This window comes from Arachis duranensis, chromosome 6, assembly GCF_000817695.3.
Source record: "Arachis duranensis cultivar V14167 chromosome 6, aradu.V14167.gnm2.J7QH, whole genome shotgun sequence".
Classification (NCBI taxonomy): Eukaryota; Viridiplantae; Streptophyta; class Magnoliopsida; order Fabales; family Fabaceae; genus Arachis; species Arachis duranensis.
Genome location: NC_029777.3, coordinates 93373275 through 93389411, shown reverse-complemented (window position 1 = coordinate 93389411; position 16137 = coordinate 93373275). Strand labels below are relative to the sequence as shown.

The window sequence follows — 16137 nt, the reverse complement described above, 5'->3', positions numbered from 1 at the left end:
TTTCAAAGCACAATCTCTGTTGTGACATTAGGATATATTATTTGTAAATTAAATATTTTTTATATTCATATAAAAATATATTATGATTAACAATATATTTAAATTTTTGTAATTTTAACAAAATAAAGTATTAGTTGTTAAATTAAATAATATTGTATCAAATCATGTTTAACATAGAGAGTACATTTACCATGAAATTAACAGTGAAATTGTTAAGATACTGTGCTAATAGTAAATAGTCATGTATCTCTACATGTGAGATGGCATGTATATTGAAGAAGAGTATGTATAAAAAAAAAATGAAAGAGATATTTCGAAAATGTTATTTGCTTTCAAAATAAAAATACTAAAAGTAAATTTTGTTTAAAAAAAATTGAATACTTAAATATTTTTTTTAAAAAATTTAAAATAAAAAAACTCAATAATTATTGATCATAACAAAAAAAATAACAAGTGAAATGTACTTACAGAATTACCGAAAATATTAAAAAATATGCTAACTCAAAAGTAAAAAACTTTATCATAGTACATATTTTAGATTAAATTTCCGTTTTGGTCCCTTAGATTTACGCGTTTATTCATTTTAGTTTTTAAAATTTAAAATTATCTATGTTGGTCCTTCAGATTTAAGTTCGCACACTAATATGGTCCCTCAATTCTTTTCAACGATGACTAGGCAAACGAAGTGTTGAGATTACACTCTTCCTGCCACGCTAGATGATGAATAAACGACATCGTTTACCTTTGGGTCTCCATCGTTTCTTCTCCCTTTATATACAAAACGACGATATTTTTGACTTACTTAGGTGTCAAGGATAAACAACGTCGTTTATCCATCATCCAATATGGTAGGAAGGATGTCATCTAAGCACTCCGTTTCTCTGGTCATCACTGGAAAAAGTCGAAGGACCACATTGGTGCCTAAACTTAAATCTGAAAGACCAGTATAAGTAATTTTAAATTTTAAGAACCAAAATGAATAATCGCGTGAATGTCATGACCAAAATAAGTATTTAGTCGATCTTTGTCATTCTGAAGTTTTGCAGCCAAATCTCCTTTCAGAGTTACATATTTAAAAAGACTAGAGTTTAATAAGTTTTCAATTCTGAGCATGTTTTGTTTTCTATAAAAGAAAAGTAAAAACTAAAATAATTATATTCAATTTATAATTTATTAATTATTTTTAATTAAAATATCAATATTTTAATAATTAATAATTAATTGGTCTATGTCTATGATACTTTAAATGATAAAAAATTGTATTCCATTAATTTATATTAGTGTTTTATTAATAAGTGATATTATTGTTATTATCTGAAATTTTTTGACCAATTAATACGAACAAGAACTCAATTTTAAAAACTTCTAAAAATAATAAAAAATTTTAAAAAATACAAAAATATTGAAGTTAATTTTGAAAAATAAAGATACACCTCACTGGAAAGATTTTTTTCAGAGTTTATTTATATTTATAATCAATATCCTCTAATATTATTTTCTATAAGAATAAACTTGTATTTTTAAAAGAATAAAAAAATTTTATTTTTGTTTATTTTTTGGTCATTTTGAAATAAATTTGCTCCTAAGACAAGTTGAACTGTTAAAATCCACAAGACTATAGAAGTAAATCCATCAGTAAATTAAGTCACAGTGATACTGTGTTGAAAAGATTTGTTAATTAGTTTTTGCCGACGAAAAAAGATAACGAAGCTACAAATTCGTCTATCATTTATTGATTGATTCACAATTACCTGTGCATGGTCTCCAAGTGTTTTAGCCACCGTATTTTAGATTCCATATACCAGCTAACAGAACAAGCGAACTACACAATGCAGAATGCAAACAAACGCCTTCTCTTCACAGTTTATCCTCTGCTCTGCAACATACTGTAAACAAAACAATCGCACAACAAAAGACATGATTTATTTGTACTCTCTACCTTGAGTTGTACATGTGTTTTTAGAATTTAAAATAATTTTAATGTCAATAAAAATAATAATTTATTTTTATTTTAAAAATTATTATTGATGATTTTATATTAAAATTAAAAAATATGAATGTCATAAGAGACTGTATGATTATAATTATAATTATAAAGTTTATTGTAAACAATATTATTTTTTATATTAATTTCAACTCTTGTGTAAAATAATATTTTTACTAGTGGTAGAAACAATCCACATAATACTCTGAAGATATTTAGCTGTACTCATAAGAAGAAAGGATAATTAATACTTTGAGAAGAAATTAGAAGTCGAAGAAACTATAATGTTTAAGATTATTAATTTGCTATTATTTATGAATTTAAAATAAAAAATAAAAAATAATAACTTATAGTATATTATTATCCTGTTATTATTTACTAAAATTTATTATATATTATAAACCTTTATATTTAGAGAGATAAAATTGATTAAAATTTTATTAAAATATTTCAATGTAAAAATATAAAGAAATAGATATTTTAGGAGTTTAAATACTTAGTATAAAAAATTCCAAACTTCCTTTTCTCTGAATAATATTTTATAATTTCTTTCTCTTTAGAATAATAATAAATTCTTGAATAAAATCAAACTCTTTAAAGATTTTTGTTTTTTTTTCAAAACTTTAGTGTATATATATACATAAACCAAATTCTTGATGAACACACCTTCAATAACTCCAATTTGGTATTCTGTGTATGTGGACACTCCATCTAACAGGAAAGTTATTAAGAAATGATATTTTGGCATTTCAATTAATATCTTCACCTTTATACACTTCACTTATAATAATTAATTAGTAGATTATTCTTTCTATGTATTTTTATTTCTCTCTTTTTTCTAAAAAAATTAAATTAATCTCTCAAATAGATAAAAAATAATTTAATTGTAAAAATATAATATAAGTATTAAGTAGTGAGGAGCATAATTTTTTTTTCCACAAAAACACACTTGCAACCGCATAATAAAAATCACACCGTGTTAGTTAAAACTTGAGCCACATGGCAAACTCCTGCGTGTAGCACTGTAACGGTTGGTACATGCAAACACAGGATCTCTCTCTTCCCTTAATACTACAACAACAGTTACGCCAACTCGTAATATAGGCAGCTACCTGTTTTTTTGTGTCGTCCATACCATGCACCCTGGTTTTCATTCTCCCATCAAAACTTTAAAACACAGGAGCATCTTCCCGTTGTTGTTCAATACCCCCACTTTTCTTCCACCATTCCTCCTAAAGTTAAGCAAATGTCTCTATTTAATTTCATTTTGAAAATGCGAGAGAAATAATAATAAAGCTAAGCTAAGAGAGTGTATAGTATATGGTAGTGAGTGAGTGTGGGGAATATTAATGCGTGCAAAGGCAAAAACACCCTCACTCTTCACGTCCCATTGATTTCAATTCTGTGAATGTGGGGGTGTGTAGAGATCAGAACTTTTGCAACAGGTGGAGTGGATTCTGAAGCCCCATGTTTCGGCAGAATCCACCATACATCCGTCATAAGCTGTTTGGGCATTCTCTAACCACCACCACCACCGCACTAACCCCTATGCCAACCCTGGTTCCATTCTTACACCAACCCATATTCACCACACCATTCTTCTAGCTAGTTTAGTTTAGTTAACCCCCTTTCCCTGCTTTCTTTTAATTTTCTCTATCTGTCCTCGTTATTATTTATTAGAAAGAGAAAAAAGAGAGAGCAGAGGGTAAGGGTAAAGAAAGAGCCAAAAGAAACTAGCCAACATTTAACCATCTAAGCGTGAACCTTCCTCACATTTTGCAACCAAAACTCCTATGATATGATATGATCCAAACCCCATTACCCATAACCCATTTACAAATAAAAATCTGTCAAGAGAGAGAAAGAGAGAATTTATGTTGTGGTAAAAAAAAGTAAAAGTGGGTGGAGTAGTAGAGGTAGAGTGGGAGAGAGGATTGGAATTGGGAGAATGCAGGATGCACAAATGTCATAAAAACCAGTCCCTGTAATCAACACACTCAAAAAAACCCTTTGAAAGACAGTCCACCATTGATCTGTTTGAACACCAAACCCCACACCCGTTCGTGATTGCCGAGCGTCCTTATAACACCCTTTCTTTCTTTCTTTCTTTCATTCATTCTATCATCATCTATCCATATTTGCACAAACACTCACACTCGTAGAGAGAGAGAGAACAGAAAACCAAAAGCCACTTCCACTGTTTATAGAGAGAGACACCCCAAAAAAAGAAAGAAAAGGAAAACCCTAATGATGATGGATCAGGGACAAGGAAGAGAAAACTTGCTTCTTCAGAAAACCGAGGCCTGTGCCTTCGTGGCAGGTGTTGACGCTCACGACCTTCTTCCCTCTTCTGTCACCGTTCAAGGGAACAACACCAACACCAACAGGATCATAACTACTACCATTCTCCATAACGGGTCATCATCGGAACCGGGTCGGATCCTCCATCATCATGATATTCAGTACCAGCAGGAGCAGGAGCAGGAGCAGGAGGTTGGGCTTGTTGCCACCTTTGGAAACGTGCATAGGAAGAGGAGAATGGCTAGGATGAGGAGGAGGTCCTCACCAACACTGATGCACCTTCAGTTCCACGCTAACACCACCACCCCCACCACTACTCTTTTTCCACCTCTTTCTTCTTCAGGGCAATCTTCTGATACACCACCACCACCACCACCACCGACACTTTCTCCTCCTCCTCTTCTTCTTCCTTCTGCTGCTGTTGGTCCTTCCACTACTACTAATACCTCCCCTCACGTGCCTACTCATAATCCCGCACGTGTGAGTTTATTTCCCCCTTTTTCTTTTAATATTATTTTTGTTTTCTCTCCGAGTCCTTAGCATGAACAAGATCTAACAATTAAGCGTCCATATTTAATTAAAATTGGGAGATCTAGCTACCTTTGTTTTTAAAAAAAATTCTTTTCTTATGAGTTTTTTAGAAAAGAATTAATTGGTTGTTTCAGAAATTATTATTATGACCATTATTTGTCATGGTTGGATTTGTAGAGGGAAAAAAAATAAAGAAAAAGGAATGAACTTTGTGCTTTCTTTTTAGAAGTGCTTCTTGTGTTTATTGGTTGTCAAACTTATTTAATTAAATCAATCTTTATTACTCTTTTCCAATGCTGAATGAGAAGGCTTTTAAGAATTTTCATACTTTATCGTTGAGATCAACATATTTTGAATAAACAGCTAGCTAGCACAGGAATTTAATCAGTTCTGTTTTTAAAAAATTGATTTATTCTATCTCTCAAACCCTTTGGAACCATTATAATTAAGGATTATTGTTGAATAATGTTGTGGAAGGAGACAAATCAAGAAATTTTTTCAAGATTTATGCATAGACTTGGAGTATATTTATATTTTTTTTAATAACTACATAGACTTGGAGTACATATATATAGTTCTCCAGCAGTCATTTTTATTTTATTTATTTATTTTAAAAATTGAATTTCTTCTTTACAAAACTTAAAAGGAAAAGAAACTTAAAAAGATGGACTATTCCTATTCTTTGTTTCTTTTTGTTTTTGTTGTCAAATATATACATATTGAATGAAAACAAGTAGTTACAAGCAAGTACACTTGTGTCAGATTGTACTACTAAAGAACCTAGACGAATACAAAAAAAAGATAATTTTTTTTAAAAAGAAGTTATACAGTACAAATAATCTATACGATGTTAAGATACGAGCCCAAAAAAAAAATTAATTACGATGGGAACTTAAAAATTATTGTAATATATTTGGCAGTTTTATTTTAATTTAAAATTTTTTACACACTTTAAATTGGTGTCTATCTATATCCCTTTCAAGTTAAGGCGGCGAGAGAGTTTATTAAATAAAAGATGAGTGTGATATATAATCTGAATAATTTGATCTAACAATAATATGTTTATGTCTGAATAAATACTAATTATCTTGTGAAAATAATATTAGTTTTGTTCAATAATTTTTTTTAGATGTAATTTCATACTTTCTTAATTACTTTTTATACTCTCGTTTATACAAATATAGATTACATGATTTTTCTAACCGATTCATCTCATTAATACTCTCATCCTTGGAAGTTAAATATTCCTACTTTTTGTTTTCTAAATAGTTGGTGTTATACTTTAAATAAATTGAAAATTGGTGTTTTTTTAATTTATTTTTTACACATATACATCAACTAATTTGTGTACAACTTTTATAATTATGTATTTTGAAGTAATTTTAAAAATGAATAATGTTATACATCCAAGTGTTTCTTTTAATCAATTAAGTTGGTCTAAAATCAATAAAAATTAGTTATTCTATGTCTTATTATTTAACTTGATTGAACTTGGTTCATAAAAAAACTTGGATATGTAGCTTTACTACTTAAAAATACACTAAAATATCCAACTCCAAATCACATCTATTTGTAATAATTGTACATTACAATTAGTTGTGTAACATTGAATTAATAACTTCAAATTTGGAAACTCTAGTAATTGATGGCATGTATTAACCATGTTAGACAATGCTTTGGGCACTCTAGTAGGTATGGACTCATCTTATGTTTATATGAGGAGCATATAGTGGTGTTTTAGTTACACAAATTTTAGTTAAAGCTAATAAATGGTGTAACATGTTTGTTATAATTTACTATATTTTGTTCCATCATTTAGTGGCATTTACCTAAATTCTCTAGTTTAATATTGCAAATTTCTTTATTAGAATAAAAACATAAATTACCTTTACAATTTTATTTGAGTGCTTTTAGGTAATTGATCATACAAGCTTGAGATTCCTTTTTCAAAAGGAGTTAAAGAACAGTGATGTTAGTTCTCTCAGGAGGATGGTATTGCCAAAGGTTTGTTTTTCGCTGACATTGACTTTGTTAAATTTAATAAATACAATTGTGTTATAAGGAGTCTAATTATACTCATTACATTATATATCGTATTATATATTTAATGAATGAAATAATATAGGATAACTAAATAATTTGCAGAAAGCAGCAGAGGCTTTTCTTCCTCCTCTTGAATCAAAGGAAGGAATTCTTATCAGCATGGATGACCTCGATGGCATTCATGTTTGGAGTTTTAAGTACAGGTGTGTATTATTTATGGTCAGTTAAATTAATAGAGTGAGAATCTATTTGAATCCTTATCTTGTATTTTATTTTGAAATTTATAGTTTATACTCGTTCTCTTTCCTTCTAAAAAAGTGAACTTATATCTCATAAAAACATGGTCTTACATCCATCTAATAGCATAGTAGAAGAGTGTATGTCATTTTTTTTGGTATAAAACAAAAAATGAATATACAATACTTTTCTTATGTTTTACATTAACATTGGTTGAATATACAATTTACCTTTTCATTTAAACAAACTGTACTGTTTAAGATTTTTAATTTATTAATCCTACAAACTTAAATTTACTTGTATTGATTTCCAAAAATGTAGATTTTGGCCCAACAATAATAGTCGCATGTACGTCCTTGAAAACACTGGTATGTCATTAAATTACTAATATTATAAGTTCAAATTATTTCGAAATATTTGAACATTACTAATTATAGTATATTCTGTGTTGAATCTTTTCAGGAGAATTTGTTAACGCACATGCTCTTCGGATGGGAGATTCTATTATGGTTTACCAAGATAGTCGAAATCATAATTATGTATGTTCCGGTTTTTTTTTTTTCCTTTTATTCTGTCAATTAAGTATCTATTACTTTGGATAAGATAGTATACAAAAATATAGGTAATTTTTGTAAATGAACAGATTTAGAGATGGAGTTAACTTTTCAAAGACCTAATAAGATCTATAACCAATTTCTTATCATCACGTTATTTAACATGTTACATGTTTGTAGGTCATTCAAGCAAAGAAAGTTTCTGATCAAGATGAATTTATGGAAGAAACTAGCGACATGGCAAATGATATCTTCCTTAATGATTACGAAGTTAGCAAACCTGGTTGTTTCAGCTTGACTTACCCAGCTTTGAATGACACTACAGGCATGTCATTCATATATGAGACTACATTCTCAAATGATAGTCCTCTTGACTTTTTGGGCGGATCAATGACTAATTTTTCAAGGATCGGCCCAACTGAAACCTTTGGTTCTGTTGAAAATTTGTCACTTGATGACTTCTACTAAATGTGGTTAGTATGTATAAGAAGCTGCAGCCAAAGCCTTAATAATATGGTACAAGAGAAGTACTTTAATTTTGAGTGTGGGTTTGTTCAATATGCTACTAAACAAAAGTTAAAACTCGCTCTGTTTTCTTGTATTTATTTATTTTGTTGTTTGTTTTGATCATGATTTTGTGTAGAATAAAAGAGTAGCAGGTGGACATATAATGTACTATGTTCTTCTCTCTGGCTACTCTATCATGTATTATGTTATCTATAAGTTTTTGCCAGAATCTACATATAAATAAGATCTGAATGTTTATTATGAAGTTGTCATCGTGTACACTATTATATGTTGGTAAAGTAATGTTTATAATTTTAATGCTGAAGTTGATAGACATAATGTTTGATGGAGTTGATAGACAGAATGTTTGATGGGTGGGTAAATGAGTTTTGAACGATATAACTTAAAGAATGATTTGATAAAGATATTAATATATGAAATTATGTTAAATTTTTTAATTTTTGTAAATACAATTTAAATTTGAAAAGTAATTTTTTAGGTACTCTCAAAGTATTCCTAATTTTTGAAAGACATAATACAAACATATAATTTTTTTTATTTACCAACTAAGTACTTATATTTTTGAAAAATATAAATATCTCTCAGATAAAAAAGATTTTACTAGATTAAGTCTAATAAATAATAAATTTTTTTATAATTTAGTGCTTAACTTATTAGAATAATTTAATCCTTACATCGATATTTTGTAAGGATTATCATAAAAATATTTTTAAAGTCAAAACTTTTTTATAGTCTTAGAAATTTTTAATTAATCTCTGTTAACTTCAAATTCATAGTCTTACAATCCACCTTTATTTATGATCAATTTTGATGTCTCATATCTAAGATAGAATTTAGGTATATAATTTCTAATTTAATTCCAAGATTTTTAAACTTATTTTTTCTTAAATTTGACTTGTGATGAATTGAAGTTGTTGGCGTGAATTTAGTTTAGACCAAAGACTTGTCAAGTTGATCAAAGACAAAGAAGAGTTCTTGTATAAAGGAATGAAATTAATGTCATTCTCAAAATTTGTTATGCCAAGGGAGAAAGAAGAGAGTCGAAGTGAAAGAATTCTGGCTGCTATCAAAACATTCATAATTCGACTTGTTACAATAATATTAACCATGGAATAAGATTTTTTGATTTCATATCAACCATGGAAGTTTATATATATCTTGATTTGAGATATTGACAAGAGTCAGAAGAAAAGATGCTAAGATGCTGATACCTCCTAAATAATCCAATGAGACATAAATTGAGACTAAATATGAGGTGACAAGATAACATGACTACTCAAAAACACATATTCTTATAAAAAAATAAGTGAAATAAAGGTTGGGCAAAAATAAAAGATTACATTTAAAATGTGCTTAAAAGATTAATCTAATCTTATTAAAATAATTGTCTTGAATATGGGATAGGTTGCTTAACCTTCCATGAAGTAAGTAGGACGTGAGCTCCAAAACTTTGAGAATCAATAAGTTGAACATAAACGAGCATGAACTTCCATAACAAATTTAGCAATCAAGAAATGATGATTAAGCTAAGAAGAATTGCCTTTATATAGAGCTAACAAAAACTTGAAAGGAAATTTCTATCTACAACTCATACATATACAAACTTTGGAGAAATTTTCAATTACATTGACAAAAAAAATTGAGTACAAGTATATTTCAAGTATATTTGAGTCTTGAGAGTCCTTTGTTTTGTTATTTTATTTTATTTTCAGTCTCCCTAATCTTTTAAGTTTTGTTATTTGTTGGTTCATTTATTTTTTCAATGTTCAAACATTTAAGTTTATGTTTGATTTTCATTTTATTCAAGTTTGTTAAGTTTAGAAAACTTTAAAGAATGATGATGAACAAATATTGTTAAAAATAATTAAATTACAAAATTAAGTTATTAATTTCATTGTATTGATTAATAATTTTGTTGTGTGCAGATTTTATGATTGGGCCAAAAATTAGACAAGTCTAATGTGATGATGATATTCAGCCTTGAGCAAAAATACTATATGATGTGTAGCTGAATTATTCTTATGTTGATTGGGCCAGGAAAATCAATAAGAAGCCCAAAACCTTTCCTTGAAAGACCAACAAAGCCTTGGTCCAAAATTAAAGAAAAGAGAAAGGAATTGGTGCATGCTTTCCACAAATTACTCTCTTTCAGTTATGGAATTCAAAATTTAATTAACTTGGATTTATTGCATGCCTTGAAAACAGGAAAAAGAAAGTTCAAAATTGATTTGATGGCCTTTAATGTTTACACGTTACTAGGCATGGGGAGTGGAAAAGTAATTCATTTTAATTTCTTCTTTTATTTCCATTGAAAGCTTTTCATTCTTTTCTCTCTTCTCTCTCTAGTTTTCGGTCACTTCATCTGATAGAGAAGAAAATGGGAGAAGCAAGTAATCAGAAGAAGGAAGCAGAAGCTAGGAAGAAGCAAGCAACCAAGGTGATGATGGCCCTTGCAAAAAGAAGATCTACAGTATGGTGTGACTGAGATCTTTGCCACTAATGGTAAGATGTGGTGAAGAAGTCTCAAGATCTCCATGCCAAAAATGGTTGCAAACCAACTCGGTCAGAAAAGAAGATTCCGGGGGTATGGCTCATCTCTACTTTTTGTTCAATCATCACAGAAGGTAGCTACTGTAGCTACGTTGAGGAGGAAGCAGAAGTGGAGCAGATGGAGCTGTCAAGGATTAAGAGTTCATCAAGGGTCAGAAATCCTTCTTGGGGACCAAGTCAAGATAAAAAGTTCAGATTAATGAAGCTTGATGAGAAGGGATGAGAGAGAGGTAATTGCATATTGGTTTTTGCTTTCGGTTCCCTCTCTCTTCAATCTGTCCGAACCGGTTTTGGTGTTGAAGAAGAAGAAGTTGGTTCGGTTAAACCATTTCAACCTTTGAGGCTTCCCCTTCTATAATAAGGGTGAACAGCCAAGGCTTGAGACAAGGAGAGTAAGCATAGAGTTCTCATAGCTACCCAAACTAACAGAAATTCTTCTCCTTTAATGTGTTTCATTTGTATTTTCTTTAGTTTTGTCTGTCTTGAGTCTCATGGTGAAAAAGGCAAACAGTGTGAGGTTTGTAAGAAAAAGCCAGTAAGCGAAAAAAGGCAGAGTGTCAAAATTAAAGAAAAAGCCATAGATGTCTTAGAGGTTCTTTGTATATCTGTATTGTGTATCATGATTCTGTGGAAATTTCTTTGCAAGTTGGGTTAGCACTTAGCAGTTGAAAGCTTGGTAGGAGACTAAGTCAAGTTTAGGATTGGGTATAGATTCTAGACTTACCCCAGATAGGAAGGATAGTTTCTACGGAGAATTTGTGTCTGTAATCTGCATGATTATAGTGAAATTCCATCATTGTTGTGATGGAGACTGGATGTAGGCTGCATTGCACTTAGCAGCTGAATCAGGATACTTCTTGGTGTGATTCTCTCTCTCTCTTCTACTCCATTTTTGATTCTGTTGCGTAGGAGACAAAATTGAAAAATATCTCCTGACTGGTTACAAGACAAAAAGAAAATATCTCTTGACTAGTTATGAGGCAAAAAGAAGAAAAATCTCCTAAAGCTTTTTCAAAACGCAGAAAGTAACACTAAGCAAAAAAGGGGCTAAGATTCACACCCCTTTCTCTTAGCCACTGATTACCATCAATTGGTATCAAAGCTTGGTCTCAAAGAGATCAAGCTTTGTAGCTTGGAGAAAAGTCCTGATGGCAAATAACAGTGGCTCAAACCTGGTGGCCTATACTCTGATAGAAGGGCAGTCAAGCAACAGACCCCCTCTCTTTAATGGAAAGAACTACACTTATTGGAAGGAAAGAATGAAGATCTTTGTTCAGTCAGTAGATTACAGACTCTAGAAGATAATCCTGGAAGGTCCTCAATTTCCAACCACTACAAGAGCTGATGGTGTGGTCTCACTCAAAGGCGAAGCCAGTTGGACTGATGAAGACAGAAAAAAGGTGGAGCTCAATGCCAAGGCTATCAACTTGCTCAACTGTACAATCAGTTTCGAGGAATACCGACGAGCATCTAGATGCACAACAGCAAAGGAAATCTGGGACAAACTTCAAATCACTCATGAAGGCACAATTATAGTAAAGAAGACCAGAATAGACATGCTGAACAAAGAATATGAAATGTTGTCAATAAAGGAAGGAGAATCGATTGATGAACTGTTTGAGATATTCAACAACATCATCAATGGCTTGGATGCTATGGGATCACATATCCTGAATCTGTGCTTGTGAGGAGAATTTTGAGAAGTCTCACAAAAGAGTGGAAAACTAAAGCAATAGTGATATCTGAAAGTAGTGGCGTTGATTCTATGACTTGTGATGATTTGAGAGGAAATTTACTTGCTTTTGAAAATACATATTTGAAAAAAAGATACAAAAAGAAAAGGAATAGCCCTTAAATCTGTTACTAACCCTCTGGATGATGAATCCAGTGATAACTTCTCTGAAAATGATTTTGTTTTGTTTGCTAAGAAATTCAGGAAAATGGTGAAGTTAAAGGAGAAAAACAGAGGAAGCAGCTCAAGGAAGAAGGATCTCAGTAAAGTGATCTGCTACAACTGCAAAGAGGCTGGACACTTCAAATCGGACTGCCCTAAACTTCAAAAGGAGGAGAAGCCGAAAAAGAGAAAGAAGAAGGAACTCATGGCCTCTTGGAAAGACTTGGAGAATGACTCAGATGAAGATGAAGAATCAGAAACCAAGTCTCAAACTTGCCTCATGGCAGATCACGTAGAACATGTTTGCCTAGCATCCAAGCAAAAAGACAACATATGGTATATGGACAGTGGGTGCTCTAGGCATATGACCAGAAAGGCAACATTCTTCATTAAGCTTGATGAGTATGATGGAGGGTTTGTCACTTTCAGTGATAATGGAAAAGAAAAGATAGTGGCCATAGGAAAAGTTGGTAAAAGTATTTCTTCTTTTATAAATGATGTTTTACTTGTTGATGGGCTAAAACACAACTTACTAAGCATTCGCCAATTATGTGATCTTAGTTATGAAGTTTTTTTTTAGAAAATTGGATTGCTTAGTTATTTGTGAAAAATCTGTGGAAATCTTGTTTGAAGCTAAAAGGTGTAATAATGTGTATGGATTAACTCTTGAAGATTTAAAAGATCAAAAAGTGACATGTTTTACATCACTTGAATCTGAAAAATGGCTTTGGCATAAGAAATTGGGTCATGCAAGCATGTACCAAATTTCTAAGCTTGTTAAGAAAAACTTGGTGAGAGGAATTCCAAACATTAAATTTGATGAGGATATTACTTGTGATGCTTGTCAACTAGGCAAACAAGTAAAATCCTCTTTTAAACCAAAAGATGAAATTTCTACCAAAAGGCCATTGGAAATGTTGCACATTAATCTTTTTGGTCCAACAAGAACTCAAAGTTTAGGAGGTTAACATTATGGTTTGGTAGTGGTGGATGACTACTCTAGATTCGGTTGGGTACTCTTCCTAGCTCATAAGAATGATGTTTTCCATGCTTTTTCAACTTTTTGTAAAAGAATTCAAAATGAAAAAGATTTAAAAATTGCCCACTTGAGATGTGATCATGAAAAAGAATTTGAAAATCAAGATTTTGAAAAATTCTGTGATGATTTTAGAATTGCTCATAATTTTTCTTGTCCTAGAACTCCTCAACAAAATAGGGTAGTTGAAAGAAGGAATAAAAGCCTTCAAGAAATGACTAGGGCTATGCTTTGTGAAAATGATGTTCCAAAATTTTTGTGGGCTGAAGCTGTAAATACAGCATGTTATATTTTGAATAGAACTATCATTAGAAAGGGTTTAAAGAAAACTCCTTATGAGCAACCCCTCCTAATCTTAAGTATTTCCATATTTTTTTGATGCAAATGCTTTGTACTTAACAATAAAGAAAATCTTGGTAAATTTGATCCAAAATCCTATGAAGGAATGTTTGTTTGATACTCTACCACTAGCAAAGCATATAGAATTTAACTCAAGGAACATAGAACCATAGAAGAATCCATACATGTGTCCTTTTGTGATACTAATTCAATTCCCAGTGCCCTTTTAGATGATGATGCAGGTAGTGAAACTGATCTGAATCATCAACCAAGTCAAGAAAATCCCAAGACTGTCTTAAGTGAAGAACCTGTCCGTCCAGAAATGTCTCAACAGGATGGAAGAGACATTTCAGTTATGTCTCCTGAACAAGCCAGAGAAACCGGAACAGAACAGCCTGCTGAAGCTCATCAAGGCAGAACCTTACCTCAAAGGCCAAGAGAATGGAAGTTCTTGAAGGGTTACCCCTATGATTTTATCATTGATGATCCTTCCCAAGGCGTAACTACAAGATCCTCAAGTAAGAAGCAAGTTGATCAAAGAAATGTTGCTCTCTTATCCCAATTGGAGCCTTTCAACGTCAAGCAAGCTCTTGGTGATCCCTCATGAGTCAAAGCCATGGAAGAAGAGCTAGCTCAATTTGAAAAGAATGAGGTTTGGACACTTGTACCTAATCCTAATGGTAAGAAGGTAACAGGTACTAAGTGGATCTTCAAAAATAAATTGGGTGATGATAGTAGTGTTGTTTGTAACAAGGCTAGATTAGTGGCCCAAGGTTACGATCAAGAGGAGGGTATTGATTTTTATGAGTCTTTTGCCTCGGTAGCAAGAATGGAAGCAATTAGGTTGCTTCTTGTCTATGTTGCCCATAAGGGTTTTAGAATGTTTCAAATGGACGTTAAATGTGCTTTCCTTAATGGCTTTATAGATAGAGAAGTATTTGTGGCTCAACCTCCCGGTTTTGAAAATAAAGATTTTCCAAATTATGTTTTTGAACTTTTAAAGGCTCTTTATGGCCTTAGGCAAGCTCTAAGAGCTTGGTATGAAAGGCTCAGTGCCTTCTTGTTGGAAAATCAATTTCAAAGGGGTACCACCGATACTACTTTGTTTATAAAAGAATCTAATGATGATATTTTGCTTGTTCAAGTTTATATGGATGATATAGTGTTTGGTTCGGCCAATGAAACCTTGTGTGAAGAGTTTGGAAAACTTATGACTAGTGAGTTTGAAATGAGTTTAATGGGAGAACTAACTTTCTTTCTTGGTCTCCAAATTAAACAAACTCCTAGTGGTATTTTTATTCACCAAGGAAAATATGCAAAAGAATCAATCAAGAAATTTGAATTCCAAACCAATGGGAACACCTATGCATCCGAATACTAAATTTGAAAAAGATGAGAATGGCAAAGATGTGGATGAAATACGGTATAGAGGAATGATAGGCTCACTCATGTATCTTACATCCTCTAGACTTGATATTGTTCAAAGTGTGGGTGTATGTTCAAGATTTCAATCCCATCCAAAAGAATCCCATCTTTCGGCCGTTAAAAGAATCATTAGATACATTAAGAGAACTTATGATTTTGGCTTATGGTATCCTAGATCTAATGATTTCTGTGCAGTAGGGTTTTGTGATGGAGATTATGCGGGAGATTGGGTGGATAGAAGGAGCACATCCGGAATGTGTTGCTTCCTTGGAAGCTCACTAAATATGTGGTCAAGCAAGAAACAAGCCACATTTGCACTATTGGTGCACGAAATTGCAATCACACTTTTTGCAACCCCGCACAACTAACCAGCAAGTGCACTGGGTCGTCCAAGTAATACCTCACGTGAGTAAGGGTCGATCCCACGGAGATTGTCGGCTTGAAGCAAGCTATGGTTATCTTGTAACTCTTAGTCAGGATATCAATAATTATCAGGGTTGATTGTAAAAAGTAAAAGAACATGAAATAAGTACTTGTTTTGCAGTAATGGAGAACAGGTTGAGGTTTTGGAGATGCTCCATCTTCTGAATCTCTGCTTTCCTACTGTCTTCTTCTTCAAGCACGCAAGGCTCCTTCCATGGCAAGCTGTATGCAAGGGTTTCACCGTTGTCAGTGGCTACCTCCCATCCTCTCAGTGGAAATGTTCAACGCACCC

The 16137-nt window shown here is 31.9% G+C and overlaps 1 protein-coding gene across 1 annotated transcript; it reads left to right on the top strand.

The window, feature by feature from the left end:
* The first annotated feature begins 4001 nt into the window (after positions 1 to 4001).
* On the top strand, positions 4002 to 8422 carry LOC107494712 (B3 domain-containing transcription factor FUS3). Its single transcript, XM_016115747.3, has 6 exons — positions 4002 to 4765; positions 6731 to 6820; positions 6962 to 7062; positions 7418 to 7464; positions 7559 to 7635; positions 7831 to 8422. The coding sequence occupies exons 1-6, from the start codon at positions 4232 to 4234 to the stop codon at positions 8116 to 8118; spliced, it is 1137 nt and encodes a 378-aa protein (XP_015971233.1). The 5' UTR covers positions 4002 to 4231; the 3' UTR covers positions 8119 to 8422.
* The last annotated feature ends 7715 nt before the right edge of the window (positions 8423 to 16137 follow it).

Excerpts from the sequence above, each read along its gene's own strand:
- LOC107494712 (XM_016115747.3), top strand. The coding sequence starts at position 4,232 with ATGATGATGGATCAGGGACAAGGAAGAGAAAACTTGCTTCTTCAGAAA. Across the intron at positions 7,465-7,558 it reads GTACGTCCTTGAAAACACTG|GAGAATTTGTTAACGCACAT; the intron begins GTATGTCATTAA and ends GAATCTTTTCAG. Across the intron at positions 7,636-7,830 it reads ATAGTCGAAATCATAATTAT|GTCATTCAAGCAAAGAAAGT; the intron begins GTATGTTCCGGT and ends ACATGTTTGTAG.